The sequence below is a fragment of the Etheostoma cragini genome, chromosome 11, assembly GCF_013103735.1.
Source record: "Etheostoma cragini isolate CJK2018 chromosome 11, CSU_Ecrag_1.0, whole genome shotgun sequence".
NCBI lineage: Eukaryota > Metazoa > Chordata > Actinopteri > Perciformes > Percidae > Etheostoma > Etheostoma cragini.
In genome coordinates, this window is record NC_048417.1 from 12224688 (window position 1) to 12243527 (window position 18840).

An 18840-nucleotide genomic window follows, 5' to 3' on the forward strand; every position below is an offset into this window, starting at 1 on the left:
CTCACTCTGTAGCTAAAATAAGTAAGATGTTTCCCTCTGTAGCTAAAACAGAGTGCTAAACACACAGGAAAACAGGATCTGCTGCAATGTGCAGTACAACACAAATATGGTGTTTTTTTTGAAAATTAAACCATGTAAACCTTTTCTGGTACAACCTCAAAATACAATTGTAAACCTGAAAGTGAGCCCATTATGGGTGCTTCAAAGAACGTGCGAATGTGCATATTTTTTTGTTTGTATTTTATTTGTATTTATGTTCAGTTATTTATTGTATTATTATTTAATCTGTGTTCTATTTTTTTTAGCATACGCATTTGTATTTAATTGTACTAATATTTGCTTTTGCAATAATGTGTTTTCATGGCCAGTGTGTGTGATAATATTTTTCCAAAAGACCCTTATTTTGAAATTAAATCATATATTGCACTTATTTAAGAAATTATCACTATCAGCATCGGTATGTGTGTCGGTAGCGTGTAGACCACAATATAGAGTGCCGTGTTTGCTTTTCAGGAGTGGGTTGTTAATGTAAACATGACACAAAGCAAAGAGAGATCCTTAGAAAGATGTCCCGAGGGAAAAAAGCAGCATTGCAACACAATGGTTACATTCAACTGTCAAGGACTCCCGCTTCCAAAGAAACGATACAGAAGTTATTGAAACCATTTTCAGAGTTCCCATGAATCCTATATGTAATTAATTTTGTTGATTGATGCCTCTTTGGAAGGGTGGCAGCAAAAGCACCTAATGCTATATCTACATCCTTTTTGCATTGTATATACCATACAAAGCAAATGTGAACTGTTGCATTGGTAGTAGAATTGTTTGAACTACACAAGACAATTACACCTAATTCCTGTTTCCCCATGATCCCCTGAGTACCCTACCACACAGACATGCATGTGTATATGTGCACGTCTTGCAAGTCTATATGAGCGAAAATATATGCCTTGGTCCGTCTGACCTTGGCAGCAATAGAAAGCCTTGTTAATTGCCCTGTTAATTAGCCTTATCATCAAAGACCGTCCCAGTGTGTGTTGATCTGCTGACTGCTGGGTGAAAAGGGGAATGGAAAGAGGATGATTTCAGTGGAAGCCGAATGGATTCAGGGAGGATTTGTCTTCTGTAACTGATCTGCTGTCAATGATTTATCACTTTGTTTTCCTTTTTCTAAAAGCATGTGAGCACAGGATTACTGTGGTTCTATACCAAGGCACAGATAGCAAGATATTCTATGGGTTGTTTATCAAGTTCAGATGGGGGAAGGAATTTCCAAGGCTGGTATGTTGGGAGTGCATGTGTTTGCTGAGCTATTGACACAATACTTTCCTTTGCAAGGGGGTTTTTGACTCTGGGTGGTCAGAGTGAAATTCTCAAATACCATACAGTGCAGAAAGAAAGGAACTTGTTTACACATTCAATTATCAAGTGGTTACAAGTCAGTTTGCAGATTACTGTGTTTTTTATTAATTTATTTGAAGGCTTTTGAGCAGGTCAGAAACACAACAGCATGTTATCGCCTTATAACATTGTTTAGGCAAAAGTGTTCGCAACCAGTTGTATTTTTATGCAGACACCAAGCAACATTTAGAGTAATTTCTGGCCCCCTTTTTCACCTTTCTTCTAACCAAGCTAAGTCCCCCATTAATTATCTCATGTTCGATCCTCTCTCTGTTTCATTCTCCACTAACTCCAGAGAAGAATATCTGGCTCTTTAGCAGCTAGTTGCTCTACTATATTTACCCGTTAGTTGCTTACTTTGGCCTTCTGTTTGGTGCTAAGCAGGTAGAGTTCATTCAGTTTAATTGAAAACATGTGCCTGCTCCGTAGGTTTATCGCTTATAATTTATTAGCAATTGTTTGCACAAACTTTTATGCAGTTTTAGGAAAGTTGTATTACTATTTTCCGTCCACCACTTTGAGTGGTAGGGCTTCTGGCAGTGTGAGTTTATGTCTAATCTGGTGCTTTGAAGGCTGAGCTGATGTGATTTGATTGGTATGTCTGGAGAGACAAAGGTTGTGTTATTGAAAAGTGAGACAGTGTTGCGATGATGTTATTGATTTTTACACTCTTAGCAAGCAGTATTCGGAAATCCGTGCCATTGCCAGAAATGGGGGAAGAGGTGATGAGGGAACCACAGTGGGGTCAAAGGAGGACAGAGAAAATGTCATGTGGGGGGGGAGATAAGGAACAGATGGGGCAAAAGTAGGAGAGAAGGGATTTTTGAGGTTAGGGTACGCAGTAAAGTGGGGTTGAAAGATGAACATTATGGCAACATTTGTGGAAAATATTTTTTGCAGTTGAATGTATGTTACGAACACTGGCAATCAAAAAGCCGATGAAGGCTCACAGCTACAGAAGCAACCCTTCTAACCTGTTCCTTTTCTTCACATCACCAATCAGACTGGAGCAAGCCAGTTCCCAGGCTGTTTATAGTCAACATAAACCCACAAACCCTACAACCAGTGCTTGAGTAATCAATCGAGTTAGGAAATGTGTTTACTTCTGTCTTTCAAGGCCTTTAAAATGTCTTACAGCATCTTCTTCCTCTCTTCTGCTGGTCTCTCTTCGTCCAGCACACACACACAAACACATAGACACAAAGACAAACAGTACACTATGTCAGTCTTTCTCTGGTGATTTTTTTGAGTGTGATTTGTGGACCAAAACAAGCACACATGATCAATACCTTGCTTTTTCCTTCTTGTTGTGCATGCCAAAAACAGTAGTTGTCCCTTACCCCAACACCATTCTGTGCTTCCTAGGAACATAACAATCTGGGTTTGATCTGGCACTGTTAGTCTGGCAAGACGCCAGAATACTGTGAATGGAAACTTTGTGTTCAGTTCAAATAAACTCAAGACCCTTAAGTACAACCAAAAACACCTCTTGTTACAAGGGCACTCTTTCTTCTTGTGCTCAAATACAGCAGAGAACAGTTTATTCAAATGGCTCTCTGCATGTGGTTTGACATGTTTATGCTCTTTCCGTCACCAGCTTGTGGTCATCTGCAAGTGGACAACAAGCTGAGAGCTGAGACATTCAAGCTCCTCTTAATTACTGTTTTTACACCTGTCAAGCCTACTATTCAAGCAGGGCTTATATGCAGTTAGCAATCAAAGCACTGGCAGATATATTTTACAAAATTCATTATTTAAAAAAGTTGTTTTGGGATTTTAGACAGACTTCAGACTTGTCATTTATTGACAGCAAATCCGCTGGCATGGGCAAAGGCATGACCTGCCTCTCATCGGTTGATTGGTTGGTCAGGTTTAGGCATGAGTAGTGAGTGGGATTGGTTAAGGTTAGAGTAAGAATATCAGGGTAAGTCAATCAAACTTGACCCACCCTACCCAAAGTAGGGTGGGTCATGCATTTGCCCATTCATCTGGACCATTCGTACTAATAGCTATTAATGCATATTGTTGTGAAGAATTAGCATGCTGTGCTGAAAAGATCATCATAACCATCAAAAAGTCTAAGACGTAATGCATGGAAGCATTATACATTTAACGTTATTAATGGAAAAATCAGGCTTAAATGTAAATTGACTTTTTAAAATACAACCATCTTAATTGACAACAATGTTAGCTTGTCACTTAAGTAAAGCCGAAGTGGCACCGCAAAAGTACAGAATGTTAATTCTACAACGTAGCTTATGATAAGAAATGGGTGGCTTAATTATTCTAATAAAGTGACAACCATATATTTCACTTCATTTGATGTTCCAGCTCTGAAGAGGTCCTTTGTCCAACAAACTATTTCCACAAATGTTATGCTAACTCTTTACCTCAATAGTTAGCCGGACAAGCAACATTTACATTTTATATTAGAGAAAACAAATATACTTTTTAATCCATTTCGTATACATGTGCTCATGTGAATTGCGGTTGCTTTAATAGCTTTCTTACCATTAAAACAAACGAATACCATTGATAAACACTGTACACACCTGGGCACAAACTGCCCCTAAAAGGGAGTGATAGTAACCATAGACAATCAGAGGAATCTGAGTCAGGAACAGTCAGTGCCATAAATAGAAAGCTGTGCGTTTGAATCAGGACGTACTGGTGTAGCATCAGGGGGCAGCTTGGTCCAAATTAACGCTTGACCATTAACCCCTCCCTTTTGTGTAATGGAGCACCTTTTCAATCCAGAAGAAGTGTCCCCTTTGCCATTTCTAGTAATGGGGAGGAATTAGGAAACACCCCTCCTGTGGTTGTGGTTTGGATTTAGAATAATGGTCAACAGCTGTAAAGGAACACCATCACTGTCCCTGGGGGCTTTGTATAAAAACAATGCAGTTGTGTTGAATCTTGCAAACGTTTTGTAGAATACTTCCATTCTGATGATGTTGGGGGCTTTTACAAAAAACAATTGTAAAAAATTTGAATTGAGGCCAAATCATGATCAGCAATTTTTACAAAATAAACAACACAGGATGTGATAGGAAGTTTTATCAGTAGTGCAAGTATTGCATGGATGGTAGAAAAAATAGTGTTTTGTATTTTAAAAATTGCTAATTAAACCAAACCAAAGCCAACTAAAGGATGATGTTAGATGTTGGATCAAAGAATCCGAGAAAAGATAAAGAACAGCTGATAGACAAAGACACAGACAGAGGGGAGTACTAACTGGACCTCCCTGACGGTGTTATTGGACTCTTTCTCCCTACAGTACTTCACTGCTCCCCACTCATCCATATACATCCACATACTAGGTGTTTACTAGAGCTGTGCAGTGTGTACACTAAATATTTTTTGTTCATCATCATGTTCCCTAGCTTGTAAAGAACACATTGTACCCTGTTAACTAAGCAGTATTTGCTGCTATACCCTGAGGCATATGTACCTCAAACATGCTGATTTTCACTTGCTGAGCTCTTCTAGTGCCTATAACCAGCTCGTTTGTCTGTGACAGAGAAGAGCTACAGATCGTGCACCACAAGAATTGTCTGGGTTAATGAATGAAGAGGGTTAAATTAAAGTGGACATTTGTAACTTTCAGTTTCTGTTAATTTATGTGTTGAAACTTAAAATGCTCCTCTCTGATAAAGCATATAGTTAGGGAGTGAAGAGTTGCGGGGTTTACCTAGATCGGCGAGGGAGGGTGTATAGCTTCAGACACGGCACGCCTTCTCTTCTCTGCTTCTCTTCATAGTTGTCCAATTCATCTACCAACCCTTATAGAACCGGCTCAGGTTTGCCTTGCACCAGCTCTTAATTATGTTGTTATAGTTTTAGACTACCAGGGGACTTCCTTTGACACACTGAGCTCCTCTCTCCTCTCATCTTTGTGCATCCATGTCCCAGAAATGCTTGTTACTAACTTAGCTCTGGGAAGCTTATTCCACAGAGTCCTTGTGTTCTTTCACCCAGCAGTTTCCTTGGATTACGATGGCACCTAAATCATGGTTGCAGCTGTCGCTATGCCCTGCTATGCTCTGTAATGCCCTGCTACATCCTGCAGTGCTCTGCTACACCCTGTAACGCCCTGCTGGGCAGAGTTCCATTATCTTTATTGTGACTATTAATGCCACTGTTCATCATTCCTCAAACTGGCATTGTCAGACATCGCCTACCAAGAGCCTGGGTCTGTCCAACGTTTCTCCCTAAAAGGAAGTTTTCCTCATCACCCAAGGTTTCTTACTAAAAGGGAGTTTTTCCTTGCCACTGTTGCACAAAATGCTTGCTCTTGGGGGAATTACTGGAATTGTTGGGTCTACTCTATCTGTAAAGTGTCTTGAAATAACTCTTGTTATGATTTAATACTATAAATAAAATGTAATCCATCCATCCATCCATCCATCCATCCATCCATCTTCATCCACCTATCCGGTATCGGGTCGCGGTGGAAGCAGCTCCAGCAGGGTCCCCCAAACTTCCCTTTCCTGAGTCACAATAACCAGCTCCAACTGGGGGATCCCAAGGAATTCCGTGGCCAGGCTGGAGATATGATCTCTCCACCTAGTCCTGGGTCTTCCCCGAGGCCTCCTCTCAGCTGGACTAATTCCCTAACCTGGAGAAGGCACTCCATCGGTTTCCTGCTGAGAACCATGGCCTCAGATTTAGAGGTGCTGATCCTCATCCCAGCCGCGTCACATTCGGCTGCAAAATGATCCAGTGAGTGCTGAAGGTCACAGGCCTATGATGCCATCAAGACCACATCATCTTAAAAAAGCAGCAATGAGATCCCTAGTCCACCAAACTGCAACCCCTCCCCACTCCAACTACGGCTCGATATCCTGTCCATAAATATTACAAACAGGATTGGTGACAAAGCGCAGCCCCGGCGGAGGACAAACCACACTTGGATCGAGTCCAACTTACTGCCGAGAACCCGGACACAGCTCTCGCTTTGGTCATACAGAGATTTGATGGCCCTGAGAAGGGACCCCCTCACCCTATACTCCCGCAGCATCTCCCTCAGCATCTCTCGGGGGACCCGGTCAAATTCAATTGAATTGTATTTAAATTCTAGCTTTGGACATAAGCGGTACTGTTTTTTACCACACCTGCTAACGAAAAGGTCTTTTCTTCAAGGTTCTGTATTGCCCACTATATATTACTGAGTTAGTGTTACCGGGAGGTCAAATAGTATGTGATGAATGTATACTGGCGCACAACCACATCTGTTATTGTAAAGTTATTTTATGAATGAAATAGATATGACATACTTTAGGGCCAATTTGGGTCCGGTTTTGAATCATTTACTTGTCTCCAGCATAAAAGCCTTGGCAAGATTGACTTGGGTTTTCAAACGTTGAAAAAAACCTATATGGCTGAGGGTGTTGGTTCACTGAACATCTGATTTGGTGTACACGTTTACACACAGGATCCAGTGCCCTTCCAAGGTTTCATTGTTCTCAGGGCAGGGAAAAGGTTTACACTGGTTGCAGGTGAATATGGATGGATCGGTGGGTGGATGGATGGATGGATGGATGGATGATTTGGTCTAAAATAATAAATATAAAGAAAATGTCACATCTAAATAACCTTAAACAATCAAGCGTAACAAATTTGGTTAAATACAGCTTGTTTTACATCAGGAATGCATCCACAGTCTGCACTGCATCCACAATCTGTACTTGGGTTTTTCTTAAATTCAAATAGGATTTCACCCTGCAGTCTAACATTAATCAAACATTATATATTAGCTTTCAGGCATGACATTCAATGTGGGCAAATACAAGTGTTATACAATGAATAAGTCCATTAGACTCACATGACTCCTTTCTTTGTTCTCCCTAGTTTGTTTAGAGGGTAAAAGAGTGTCACAAGCCTGAAGGGCGGAGTTATATAACCTTGGAAAGGGGTGTTGTTTTAGTGGTGATTGACAGTCCGTGAGTGAGGCAGGTGGAAATTTGATATTTAACAAACGTCAGATTAGATTCCAGTTTTTTTATTTTGTTGTTTAATAACCTTTTTTTTGCTATGTTGGCCTTGCCCCAGTATCAGCCATAACTACAAAAGATAAATTCTGACATAAAATTACACTATAATAAAGCGTACATGATATAAAGAAATCTCCTGCTACCTCCTACCTGGCTGGATACACAAACACAGGCTTTTTTGGTGTTACAGCAAAATCTGTGACCTGTCAAAATGTGTTACAGCGGCATCTACCTGCCGTAAAGTTGTTTTCTGACTTTGTAGGAAAAATCAGACTGGGGCAAAGGCATGAATAAAATCTATATATAACATAACATCGTTCTTCTCAGTGTTAGTCTTGTTTGCTGTTACAAGTCCTTTATGATCATGATTTCAGAAAAATTTAAAAGTTACATGTAGTTACTTTCCCTTGATTTAATAAACAGTCTTTCCAGCCTCATATCTCTCAAGTCTTTATTTTAATTTTTTTTTATCACAGTAAAGACTGTACATATTTGGGTGCGTATGAGTCAGCACCCTCTGGTAGAAGCGGTTTACTGTGACATACACGGGAACAACTTCAAACAGAGACTCACACACTCTAAGGTGAAGCCTACCAGTAACTACTGCTTGGGGGAAACATTCCTCTAAGGTACTATAGCAGATTATTAATGTGGGAATGTTTGATTGTTCCAGCTGGAAGGACTTGTGCTTGTCTTGACTTGATTCTGAACTGAAACCTCCAGAGGTTAGTAAATACCTGGTGCTGCAGCCTCCATATCCTGGGGAATGTCACCTCACACTGACATTATTATTGAAACCTGCAAACATGTTACATTTCCTAAGGGGTCACAATAAAATAAAGGCACATGTACTTATAGTGGGAGTACCAAAAACTTAAACTATATGTGTGGTAGGCCCCACAGTAATAACTTATGGTCTACCATGTTCATCTGCCTCCCACTCTGTTGTAAAACAGTCATGTTGATGACTGTGTTGCTCATTTTGCTCTCTACATGCCAATCTTACTTGCAGGATTACTATGCAAACATAGACACTCCAATTGATAAACACATACCCAGCCAGGGGTAGTATGTAACCAAGTATTTTGATTAAAATATTTTTTAATAATAATATTTTTTACTGTTAATGATCCCCAGTGGGGAAATTACAATATACAGTACACTCTGTTTTGTTAGAAGTCACACTCACACAATTTGTATGTACATAAAAATAATTTTGAAGTTCTTGTACTTTACTTACACAACACATACATTACTCTATATTAGATGATTACTTTGGTTACTTTATAGATGAAGAGTACACCAGATATTTAGCGTTTTATTCCCATAACATTGTCAGACTAATGACAGAAACATTAACGCGGAACCAGTTTTTTTTTTTTATTTCACACATTATTCTACCTTGTCAAAACCTGACACCTAAATTACCCACAATGCAACTTAACTGACAGTTTGGACATTGAGTACTTTCTGTCATGCTAGTGGCAGCTAATGTAGCCTTGGTGTGTTATGTTTAAATAGAGTCAATTGAATACACGAACAAGTGAAAATTCATGAAAAAGTGTCAATATGTTTCAATTCTGAACATTCCATAACTTACTTTGAATGTGGAATATTTCTATGACATACTACATCAAAATAAAGTATGAAAGGTCTAAATGATAACAGTAAAACATTGTTCTAATTGAGCTAAACGTTTTGATGTTTGAATGAAGTTGCTTCCAGCATTCACACCCAATTATGTACCATTATATAAAATCTGGGTCCTGTAGTTGACATGAACTATTTACGTACACAAACACTCTTACACGCATGTACACACGCACAGAGATGCGCACACAGACACACACAGACACACAGACAGACAGGCATTGACACAATTGTGCTTTATTGCTGTACAGGTAGAGTACTTATAAAACATTGTGAACATAATAATTATGACATATCACATACAATCTTTTTTTCCTTTCCACAAACTATGTATGCAGGTTCAAATATACTTTATGTCATGTCATGTACAAAAGAAAGACTACTATAATTAAAAAAAACACTATGAAAGGCAGTGAGATACCCCTGTTTAGATGTCTAAAATATTGCGTCTCTCCAGACAACTATAAATGGACTGGGGACAATAAAATGGCCATTCTACACTGGCTGTAGCACCAGAAAGCTCTCAGAGCAGAGCATTTTAAGATTTCTGACTAAGAACAATGACTGGCAGTATTCTGGCTGCCAGTTTGGTAATGCTTACGACAGACTGAGCTAGGTCATCAGGGATTGTGTGTGATGACGGGGACAGTGCAGTGATTCACAGTGCAATGGGAAGCAGTTCTTCACATTAAACAGCCTTTATCTTTTCAGCATAAGCACGTCATAAAGAGCATCACCCAACGTGTGGTCATGCAAGGTAAAAAGCACTGATATGCTTTAAGAGACAATAAAAACAATTCATGTCCTCATTTCATGATTTCAGTACACATGGTAATACAAAAAAAGCACAACACACATGACTAACCAGAACCCTGACCTTAATGAAGGACCAATGTAGAGGCTATGCATTCTCTTCTTTTGGCATTGGCAAGGTTGAGCAGGTTGATCTCGGTTCCTTTCTATTTTGTTTGATAATAGGTTTAAATCCTTGTGTGAATGAGCTGAAAATAAGATGAACATGTTTGACATAGTTCTGAGTTGCAGTCCTACTCATGCTACCCCAATCGCAGCACACAATGTGTGAATCATGACACAAACCAATAACTTATAAGAAATGCTGCATTGGTATTACCTTGCTTTAAAAAAATTGACTGCATACATAACTTAGACAATAATCACATTAAGCAGTCAGATACACTGTTTTGATACAGGCGCACATTCTAGTAATAAGTTAGACGGGGTTTCAGGCAGTAAAAGAAAACTTTGTATTTATACATTCAGCCAGTCAGTCAAAAATGCAGCCCAGCTGATTTCCCATCTCTGTTGAGAATAGCAGCGATCTCCTCTAATTCTTCTTGAATATTTGTTCACTGACAGCAACGGAAATAGATCCTGTGACAGTGCTGCTAATTTGTAATGCTGAATCAATTAGACACATTGTGGGTAATCAGTGGGAATGAGAAATCCATCAGAGCTATTGATACTTTGTGGCTCTAACAATCCAGACTGATATCCGCAGATCAAACAGCTTGTTGAGACACACCCAGCCCATTACAGAAGTCAACACAACACCACATAAAAACATTGTGCAATAAAACATCCAAATGCAATGAAAACATCTGCCTTGCATCATAAGAACAAAACAACGGGGTCAAGAGGGGAAAAAAAACAAATAATATCAAAGTATAAAGAATTTCATAGCCATAGACAATCATTCTGAAAAAAAGATTCACATTTTAAAATAAACCTCTTCTCTTTACCTCAGTCATTGCATCTAACCCAAGACATTCTTAAATCTCAGTTTCACCGTCATAGACAGTATTATTTCATCTCTTCTTCATCTTTCAATTCAATCTCTGTGCTTTCCTGCCATAGTAAAAGCTATAACATACATCACTGGTCACTATTTACAAAGCGGTTACTATGGAAACACCCGTAGAGCTGGTTTGATCCATTAGGAAGGCGGGGGCAGTGTCAAAGACCAAGTGGGGGAAAAGGAGTCTGTTTGGTAGGGTCAAACGGGAAAGGAGATGCAGGAAGGACGGAGAAGGTGATGGGCGTCTGTGCCAACACACCTACGCTGGAGCAATCTGTACAATATTCGAGTTCATCTGTGCGTGAGTTCCTGAGCTCTGCACAGTCTCCTGAACAACACTGAAGACATGAAACTGTTCAGATGCTGATGAGACGCAAGCAGAGTTAAGTCGCTACATTTTAGGTGTAGACTGTTTCTTTCTCTCCACCTTTCGCCATGTTCTTCCGATCTATTTGAAAATGGTCAATTGAATCCCCACGGAACCGCAGTAACAGCTATGATTTGGTCATTTATGTCAGTCTGTGAATACGTATGTAAGGAGACTACTGTATGCATCCGTTTTTATAACTTTAATTGTAAGTTTAGACATATCTTTCACAAGTCACTTTGGCACAGAGTTCCATGTTCACAACATGAACTACATACCTGTCAGCTAAAGCTATGCCATTTTAGCTTTACCTTTATACCTTAAAACAAAGCAGGGTTTTTTGTTAGATTGCCTTTTCTTAGTTAAGGTCAGTGCAGTAGTTTGCATTTTGGCCAAGGTTTTTGTTCCTCAAAGGCTGGTGGAAACAATAGGGAAGAGAAGTGCACCTTAGGATATTTCTAAGGTTACCCCGACCCCTGGTTACCCTGAGCCATGGTCACTTGTTGCCAGGGCACTTTGAGCCTAAATGTAAGAGACTAAGCCAGAGCTGTACCTGAAAAGGTTTCATGTTAAAGCCAGTACACCAATTCTAAAAACTGGAGGTGTACGAAGGCGTCGTTGTAAACTTCAGAGAGGTTTGAGATTTGGGGGGGCACATACAAGCATTCATGGTAACATCACAGGACAGCACGTCAAGTATAATCAGCACCATGTTTTGGGGTAGAGCTCCTTTGTGCGCAACAGAACAACTTGAAACACACAGACTAAAAGGGCCATTTAATATCTGACTACTAGGAAAACAATAATCCTCTGCTCTTTAATTCAGCCTCTCATTGATTGATGTCATTCATTCTGTCTCAGAAGAACTGAAAATAAATTACCTTCTGTTTTTGCTAATAAATTCGTTGAGCACAAAACACAGCTCCCCATGGACCTCTATGTTTTCCCACACTTTTTTTTCAGAGAAAACACTTCAGCATCATAGAGTGCTGAGGTTTTATCATATAGGTTGGGGAATCAACCACAGTTAAGGTCAAAAGGCGCAGAAGCAGGACCTTCAGCCCAGGGACAAGGCTCACGCTTTGGAGCTTGGAGCACTCACCTAGCCCCTGGGCATTGAGGTTACTTGGTCCACTTTGGGAAAAAATAAAAAATAAAGAGCATGTGCGAGTGTGGCTGAAGAGAAGGAGAGGAAAGAACTTCACAACCAATACATGTGACTGCATGACACAACCTCTGTTATGGAGAGGCCTTCCTGTTGGTCCAGAGCAGTGTGGGAGGCAGGGATGGGGGCTGAGGTGGACGGTGCTTCCAGTCACCCCGCCCCTCACACTGCACACGGCGCGCTCGCAGAAGCTCCCCAAGGGCGGCACTCTGATCCCCGTTGGACAGACGTAACCGCTGGAACACCTGTAGCAGAGATGAAGGAAAAGAGAAGAGGCGAAGAAATAACAGAGCATGTTTACATTCAAATAACACACTAAGTAATTACTTCTCCTGAATGGATTGACAAGTAAATGACATGAAATGACCAGGGTGTGATTGGAGGCGGAAGGGAGAAGGGAGTATGAATGACAAGTATTGGTTTAACATAGAGAAAATGCCAAAAAACCTAAAACCGAGGCAAGAGATTACTACCTACAGAGCAAGAAAAATAGGACACAGGCAGTCTTGCACGGTCAGACCCATCAGCAGCTCTGTGGATAAAACACAGGCGAAGCAATCAGACGGGTATTCCAGTCTGCCTCGGTCAATGATACCAGCAACAGGACTGAACCCTAACGATCAAGACTAGATTAGGAACCGCAGGTTGTAATGGTGGCAGATGATGGGCTGTTAAAGTGAAAAACAGTGTCCTCATGCTCATAGATAGGATCGCAAGGATGAGCCTGGCATGATTATACTGTATACATTCCTCACTGTCAACAAATCCCACGCAAACACCAAAAGCAAAAATGTGTCGTTCTGTCTCACATTGCTTTCTGACCTCTGACACTGCCATTCGTCCATTCATTTGTTTCAAAGGCTAAGTAATTTCATAAAACACATGGCACCAAAGTTATTAATTAATGCCACTTAAACAAGAGTTAAAAGTATATTTGTTGGGCACTACTTTTAGCTGGGGATTAATACACATTCACTGTATTAGTGAGTATTAAAGGCAACAGGATGTTGATGTTGGATTAAGTTAAAATAAACTACAGTGATCATGTTGATCTTACTAAAGTAACCTATCACACTGTCACAGCCCGGTCTGGGACCTCTGGATTCCCGAACGTTTCCCGGTCTGTCTTTCCTTGTGTCACCTCCCTTGTGTGTGTGTGTGTGTGTGTGTGTGTGTGTGTGTGTGTGTGTGTGCACACTCATCAACAGGGGCGTGGCTCTCCAATTGGTAACTCTTCAGGCTTCCACAAATTCCACACCACCAGATACCACCTGCTTTCACCAGGATAGCCACCTCGCCACCTTGTTTTACTCTCTTCACTTGCAAGTACAGAGATAAAATAAAACTATTTACTCCAATCCTTTGTGTCTGAGTCTGAATCTGCTTCTGGGGTCCAAACCAGGAGCAAATTGTAACAAACATAGTGTGGTTAAACTGATATGTTTTGAGCTCTATGACACGGAGGAATAAGCAGTATTGTATAGTATAAACACGTGTTAGTAGTATCAACCCTTTGTTGATGTTAGTCTTTTCATGAGATTTATTGACAATAAGAAAAATCTAGAAAATTTATTGCCAGTTCTATCTTTTAAGATTCTCATAAAACTGATAAAAATGAGATTTGACGCTGTAATTGCAGTTACCTACATACATTTCCTCTACCCCTTCCACCATTAATCATCTCTACTGGAGTTGGAGCTGTGAGCTAAATTAAGTTAACAGTACATGAAATGCAACATTTTCTCTACATATTACAAAGCATACAGTACATTTAGTGACGCATAGACATTGCCACAGGCACACATTCAGAAAGTACACGAATAAATGGTAATTGCACACATGACATTCTTTGACACACACACACACACACACACACACACACACACACACACACACACACACACAAACACACATACACAGACACACACAGCATCAAATACCTGGAGAACCACACACCTGTGAATGCCCATGTGCACATGCACTCAAACACACATACACATTGATTACCTTCCCAAGCACAATACTCAGCAACCTAATCCATAATTTACACCTCCCTGCCAGGCTATTCTCTGCACTGGCGCCAGGCAGGAACACCAGCTACTGGAACAGTAGACAAGAACACCATGTCCTTCTACAATGCATGACGGTACATGGACACATAGAGGCCTTGATGCCTGAAAATACATATCATGTAACACTCCTCTTCAAAGTGGCAATGGTATCTATGCATTTAGAAATTACATTTACCTCATGCTTAAAAACTCTCTCCAATGGCAACTATGTGGACACTAAAACAACATGAACATGTTGTGAAAATCTCATTCCAAAACCACGGGCAATAATATGCTGCTAATAACAACTTTTGGAACAGGGTTGCAGGAATCAGCCACAAGCGATTTTGTTTGGCCCGTCAAGTTCCTCCACATCAAATTTGGAGAACTATGTCTTTATGGACCTCAAAAGACTATTTTAATTGATGACTTGAAAGTTTGTAGAAAGTTTGAGTTGATAGAATGGGCCATGCTCAGAGTGCTCAACAGTGCTGCATGAAAATATGCAGGGGACTTGCCAATGCAAGCTCTTCCAGCAAAACATTTTAAACAGGCTTTTTCCAAACCACAATGTGACTTCATTTAGCAAGGTGCTGCCAATCAAATATTTGTGCATTCATGATAGATTATTTGCAGTGTCTTTTAATGTTTTTTTTCTTCCCTTACTCAGACTGGACTTGCTGGATTTTATTTTGTTGTCTCATTAGTACCTGAAACAACATGACTCCACCAGTACAGCACCTTTTTTTTAAAGCAGGGCTGTTTTCTGTTGAAACACCCACTTACATGCTTTCCCTTTAACAATCTTATATGAGTGTATAATAATATAAAATAGCTGTGAATTTCATAGCCAAAATAAAACATTTTTTTTGTTTAAAGGACACCCGCACTCCATTCCTCCATTGAAACACATCTGAAACATTGGCCATTCCCTGCACAAGGGCTTGGGGGAGGGAGCCGATATCCACACCAACATGTTAATGGCTTGGTTATGTTATGGTAATAATATGGTAATGTAGAAAGAATAGTTGTCACTCCAAACTGTCACTCACAGACTGGATGTCGAGGCCACAGAGTGTGACAATCTCAAAGCTTCTCCTCAGAAAACACACAATCTACTGTCAAACACCTATACATTCCTGTAGGTTTTCTGATTGATCCCATTCAATGCGTGTGTACATCACATCCACAACCCTTTGCATACACTATAAATAATTAACAATATATCGGATGCCTCTAATAAACCTCTAGGTGCTATAGCTTCAACCATTACAACACTAACAAGGAAAAAGTGAATACTTGTTCTAGGTCCTAGGTCTTTCTAAGCTAAAACTGAGAGGTCACTTAAAGTGCCTATATTATGAGAACAAAATAAATCAATTTTTCTGGGATTTGGTGTGTTATTTTGTGTCTCTGGTGCTTCCACACGCATGCAAACTTGAAAAAACTATCCATGCTGTTTTGCGTGGGATACAGGTATAGAATGTCCTCTGCCTTCAGTCTCCGGGTGAGCTATTCAAAATCCGCACAACGTTCTACGCAACTAGCTGAGACGAGGTGGTTAACCGTAGCTTGCTAGCGCTATTCCAATCCGGCTCTCGTTTAGAAGAAGTCTCCCAGCTAATCACTGCCTTGTACTGACCAAAGTTGGAGAAAGAGTTATCTAGCGGATGTGATATTACCTAGCTACTGCGCATGTGCGACTTCCAACAAAGATAGTAAAGAAGTGAGTCGTCTCGCTCTGTTGCTAAAACGGAGACCCAAACACACAGGGTGAAAACAGGATCTGTAGCAATGTGCGGTACAACAGAAAAATTGTGTTTTTTGAAAATGAAACCATGTAAACCTATTCCCTTACAACCTCAAAATACAATTATGAACCTGAAAATCAGCATAATACGGGCACTTTAATAATGTGTATCTACACAACAATTTTTTCCCAGACTGGTTGATGGTAGGAGAGAAAGCAATGACTGGCAAAAGAGCAGGATTGATTAGAGCGAGAGAGAGATGTGCAAGCTCTTTCCTGGAAATTTCCCTGAATGAGTTTGATGACGTGAGGATTTCAGAGAAACTAGCATGACACCTTTTTATTCAAACATATTCCTTAACCCTGCCAAACATGGGGGATGCAGAGACACCAATGCTCTCTGTCTGTGCCTGTCTCTCTCATCCTTTCAGCGTGGTCATTCTGAATAGCAAACATGTGTTGCAACCCTTCTCCCCCTTTAAACGTCATTACTTAGGGATGTACAAAGGATATGAATCTCTGTACCATCCAATAATTTAGTTGGCAAAACACATAGTCCGCCTATTCTTTATATGACTTGTCTGGACTGCTGTTGACTACTAACTACAGGAACCAAAACAAGTCGGTCTATTCATTCCTAACTGAGCTTCCCGTCCTTCTCTCCTTCCTTCATCCTTTCCTTTTCATTTATCCCATTATCTCTGCTAATCCTACATTAACACAGTCTGAAATGCAGCTAATTGAGAGGTATTCTGGGTCACAGAGTTGTTCCCATCTCTTGAATGAACTCATGGTAATGAACCTGTTACAGACAATAGAGCAGATTAGTGAAGTAAAAAAACAAGATGAATGTGTCTCCCTTTCCACGTTTCAATGATTACAGTGAGTAAGCCACACTTTGACACACCACTTTTTGCACAAAGATAATATCAGACACATGAACATAGACATCTGGAGTGACTTCTTAGGGTTAAACAACTCTAAATTAGATGCAACACCAGCAACAACAAATAATCTTAAAAAGAAAAGGTATAAGGACGGGGTTGGGAAATGGATTCAGCAACTTAAAATACCAGCAGATGAATAAGCAACCTCAAAAACTGCAGCTCTTCTTTGTTGAACAGACTTAAGTTTGAGTGCCGTTAGCAGTAAAATCCTTATTGGAGTTATATGCATGCTCATTTGCATATGCTAATCCAAGGACAGCATCTTGGAAACAAGGATGCCTACTGTCCACTACAAGAGGCGTTTACTTAACACTGATCAACACTGATCGCCTCGTCTTTTGATTGCATATTGAAATTGTCACCAATATCCTATACATTTTTCAAAGGTGTTTTGAACAAAAGCAGCTTTCAACTCAAATGCAGGAAATCTTGGCAGAACATTTTCAAAGATGCAACTCAAGTGAAAAAATATCTTACAAAAAATGTTATCGTATCCTACTAGAAGTCTATATTAATCCACATGAAAGTATTATAAAGTATAGAATAGAGATAAACTGATGTACACATTGACATACACATTTTCAGAATTTAGAATCAGAAAAAAACTATTTCATTGAACAACAATCAATGCTGGTAGCCTTAAATGAGAAGGAACGATTAAAGTGTGATTAGAATATCTTTTTGCAGTGAAGATGAGCAGGTATACACATGTGGAGTTTGGCTGAACCCAAGAGCTGCAGTTTCCTTTTAGAAATAAGGGATAAACAAAGGGTGGGGGTGGGGGGGAACAGCAGCAGCATCACTGATTCTAGGATCAGACTTTTCATCCCAGTCAGAAGAAAGGGCAAAAAGTTCATCTGATCCACACCAGTAAACAATGGCAGCAGGAAAACTAAATGATGTCCTGGTAAAGCAGTGGTTTTCAAGACTTTTCTTCCAAGATTCCACATGTTCAAGGGATGTAAATCCAAACAAGGAATTTTTCTCAATACATTGTTTCTGCCTTTGATACTGATTATTATTGGATTCCATTTTAACTGCATGAATTAAAGATGACTGCAGCCTCCATTCTCTATGAAGGAGAAAACTAAAAACTATTTAAAGCCACTCCACAGGACGGCAAGTGGACTCCAAAATTAGACTTTGGGTGGAGTATTACCTTAAACTCAGACAAAACTTCTGAGGCTTTTTTACTCATTACTGTCATGATCATGACTGGTCTATGAAAAACACTGCTATTAAGGGTGGAGAGCATCGACGAATGACATACACTCACCACATCCCTACATTAGAGCAGGGCTTCGAGTGACCACCCGTACCCCCCCTCACTGATTTAGAGGGCGGCCCCCGCACCAAAGGGAGAAAAGTTGAGATGACTCCTCTGGAAGAGAAAGGTGGGAGTGAGGGTCACACAGCCAAGCTTATTAGAATCAAAAGAGAGAGAGAGAGAGAGAGAGAGAGAGAGAGAGAGAGAGAGAGAGAGAGAGAGAGAGAGAGAGAGAGAGAGAGAGAGAGAGAGAGAGAGAGAGAGAGAGAGAGAGAAAGAGAGAGTGAGTGAGTGAGTGAGTGAGAGAGAGAGAGAGAAAGAGAGTATTTCCATACAGCCCAATAGTTCACATATAAGAAAAACTTTGGAAAACTAGAAAAGAGAGAACTAGAAAACTAGAGAACTAGAAAACTAGCAGCAGGAATGGGCTTCA

General features: G+C 40.2%; 1 protein-coding gene across 6 annotated transcripts in view; it reads right to left on the minus strand.

Moving 5' to 3' along the window:
• Positions 1 to 10022: 10022 nt before the first annotated feature.
• The window catches only part of myo16 (myosin XVI), a 95562-nt gene continuing 86744 nt past the window's right edge, over positions 10023 to 18840 (minus strand). For 5 of the 6 annotated variants that reach the window (XM_034886246.1, XM_034886248.1, XM_034886245.1 and 2 more), the window contains exon 35: positions 10023 to 12637. In XM_034886246.1, coding sequence (XP_034742137.1) covers positions 12467 to 12637 — 171 coding nt within the window. In that variant the 3' untranslated portion in view covers positions 10023 to 12466. Of the gene's footprint in view, positions 12638 to 18416; positions 18522 to 18840 lie in introns of all 6 variants that reach the window. The other variant, XR_004658600.1, reaches the window with a different exon arrangement.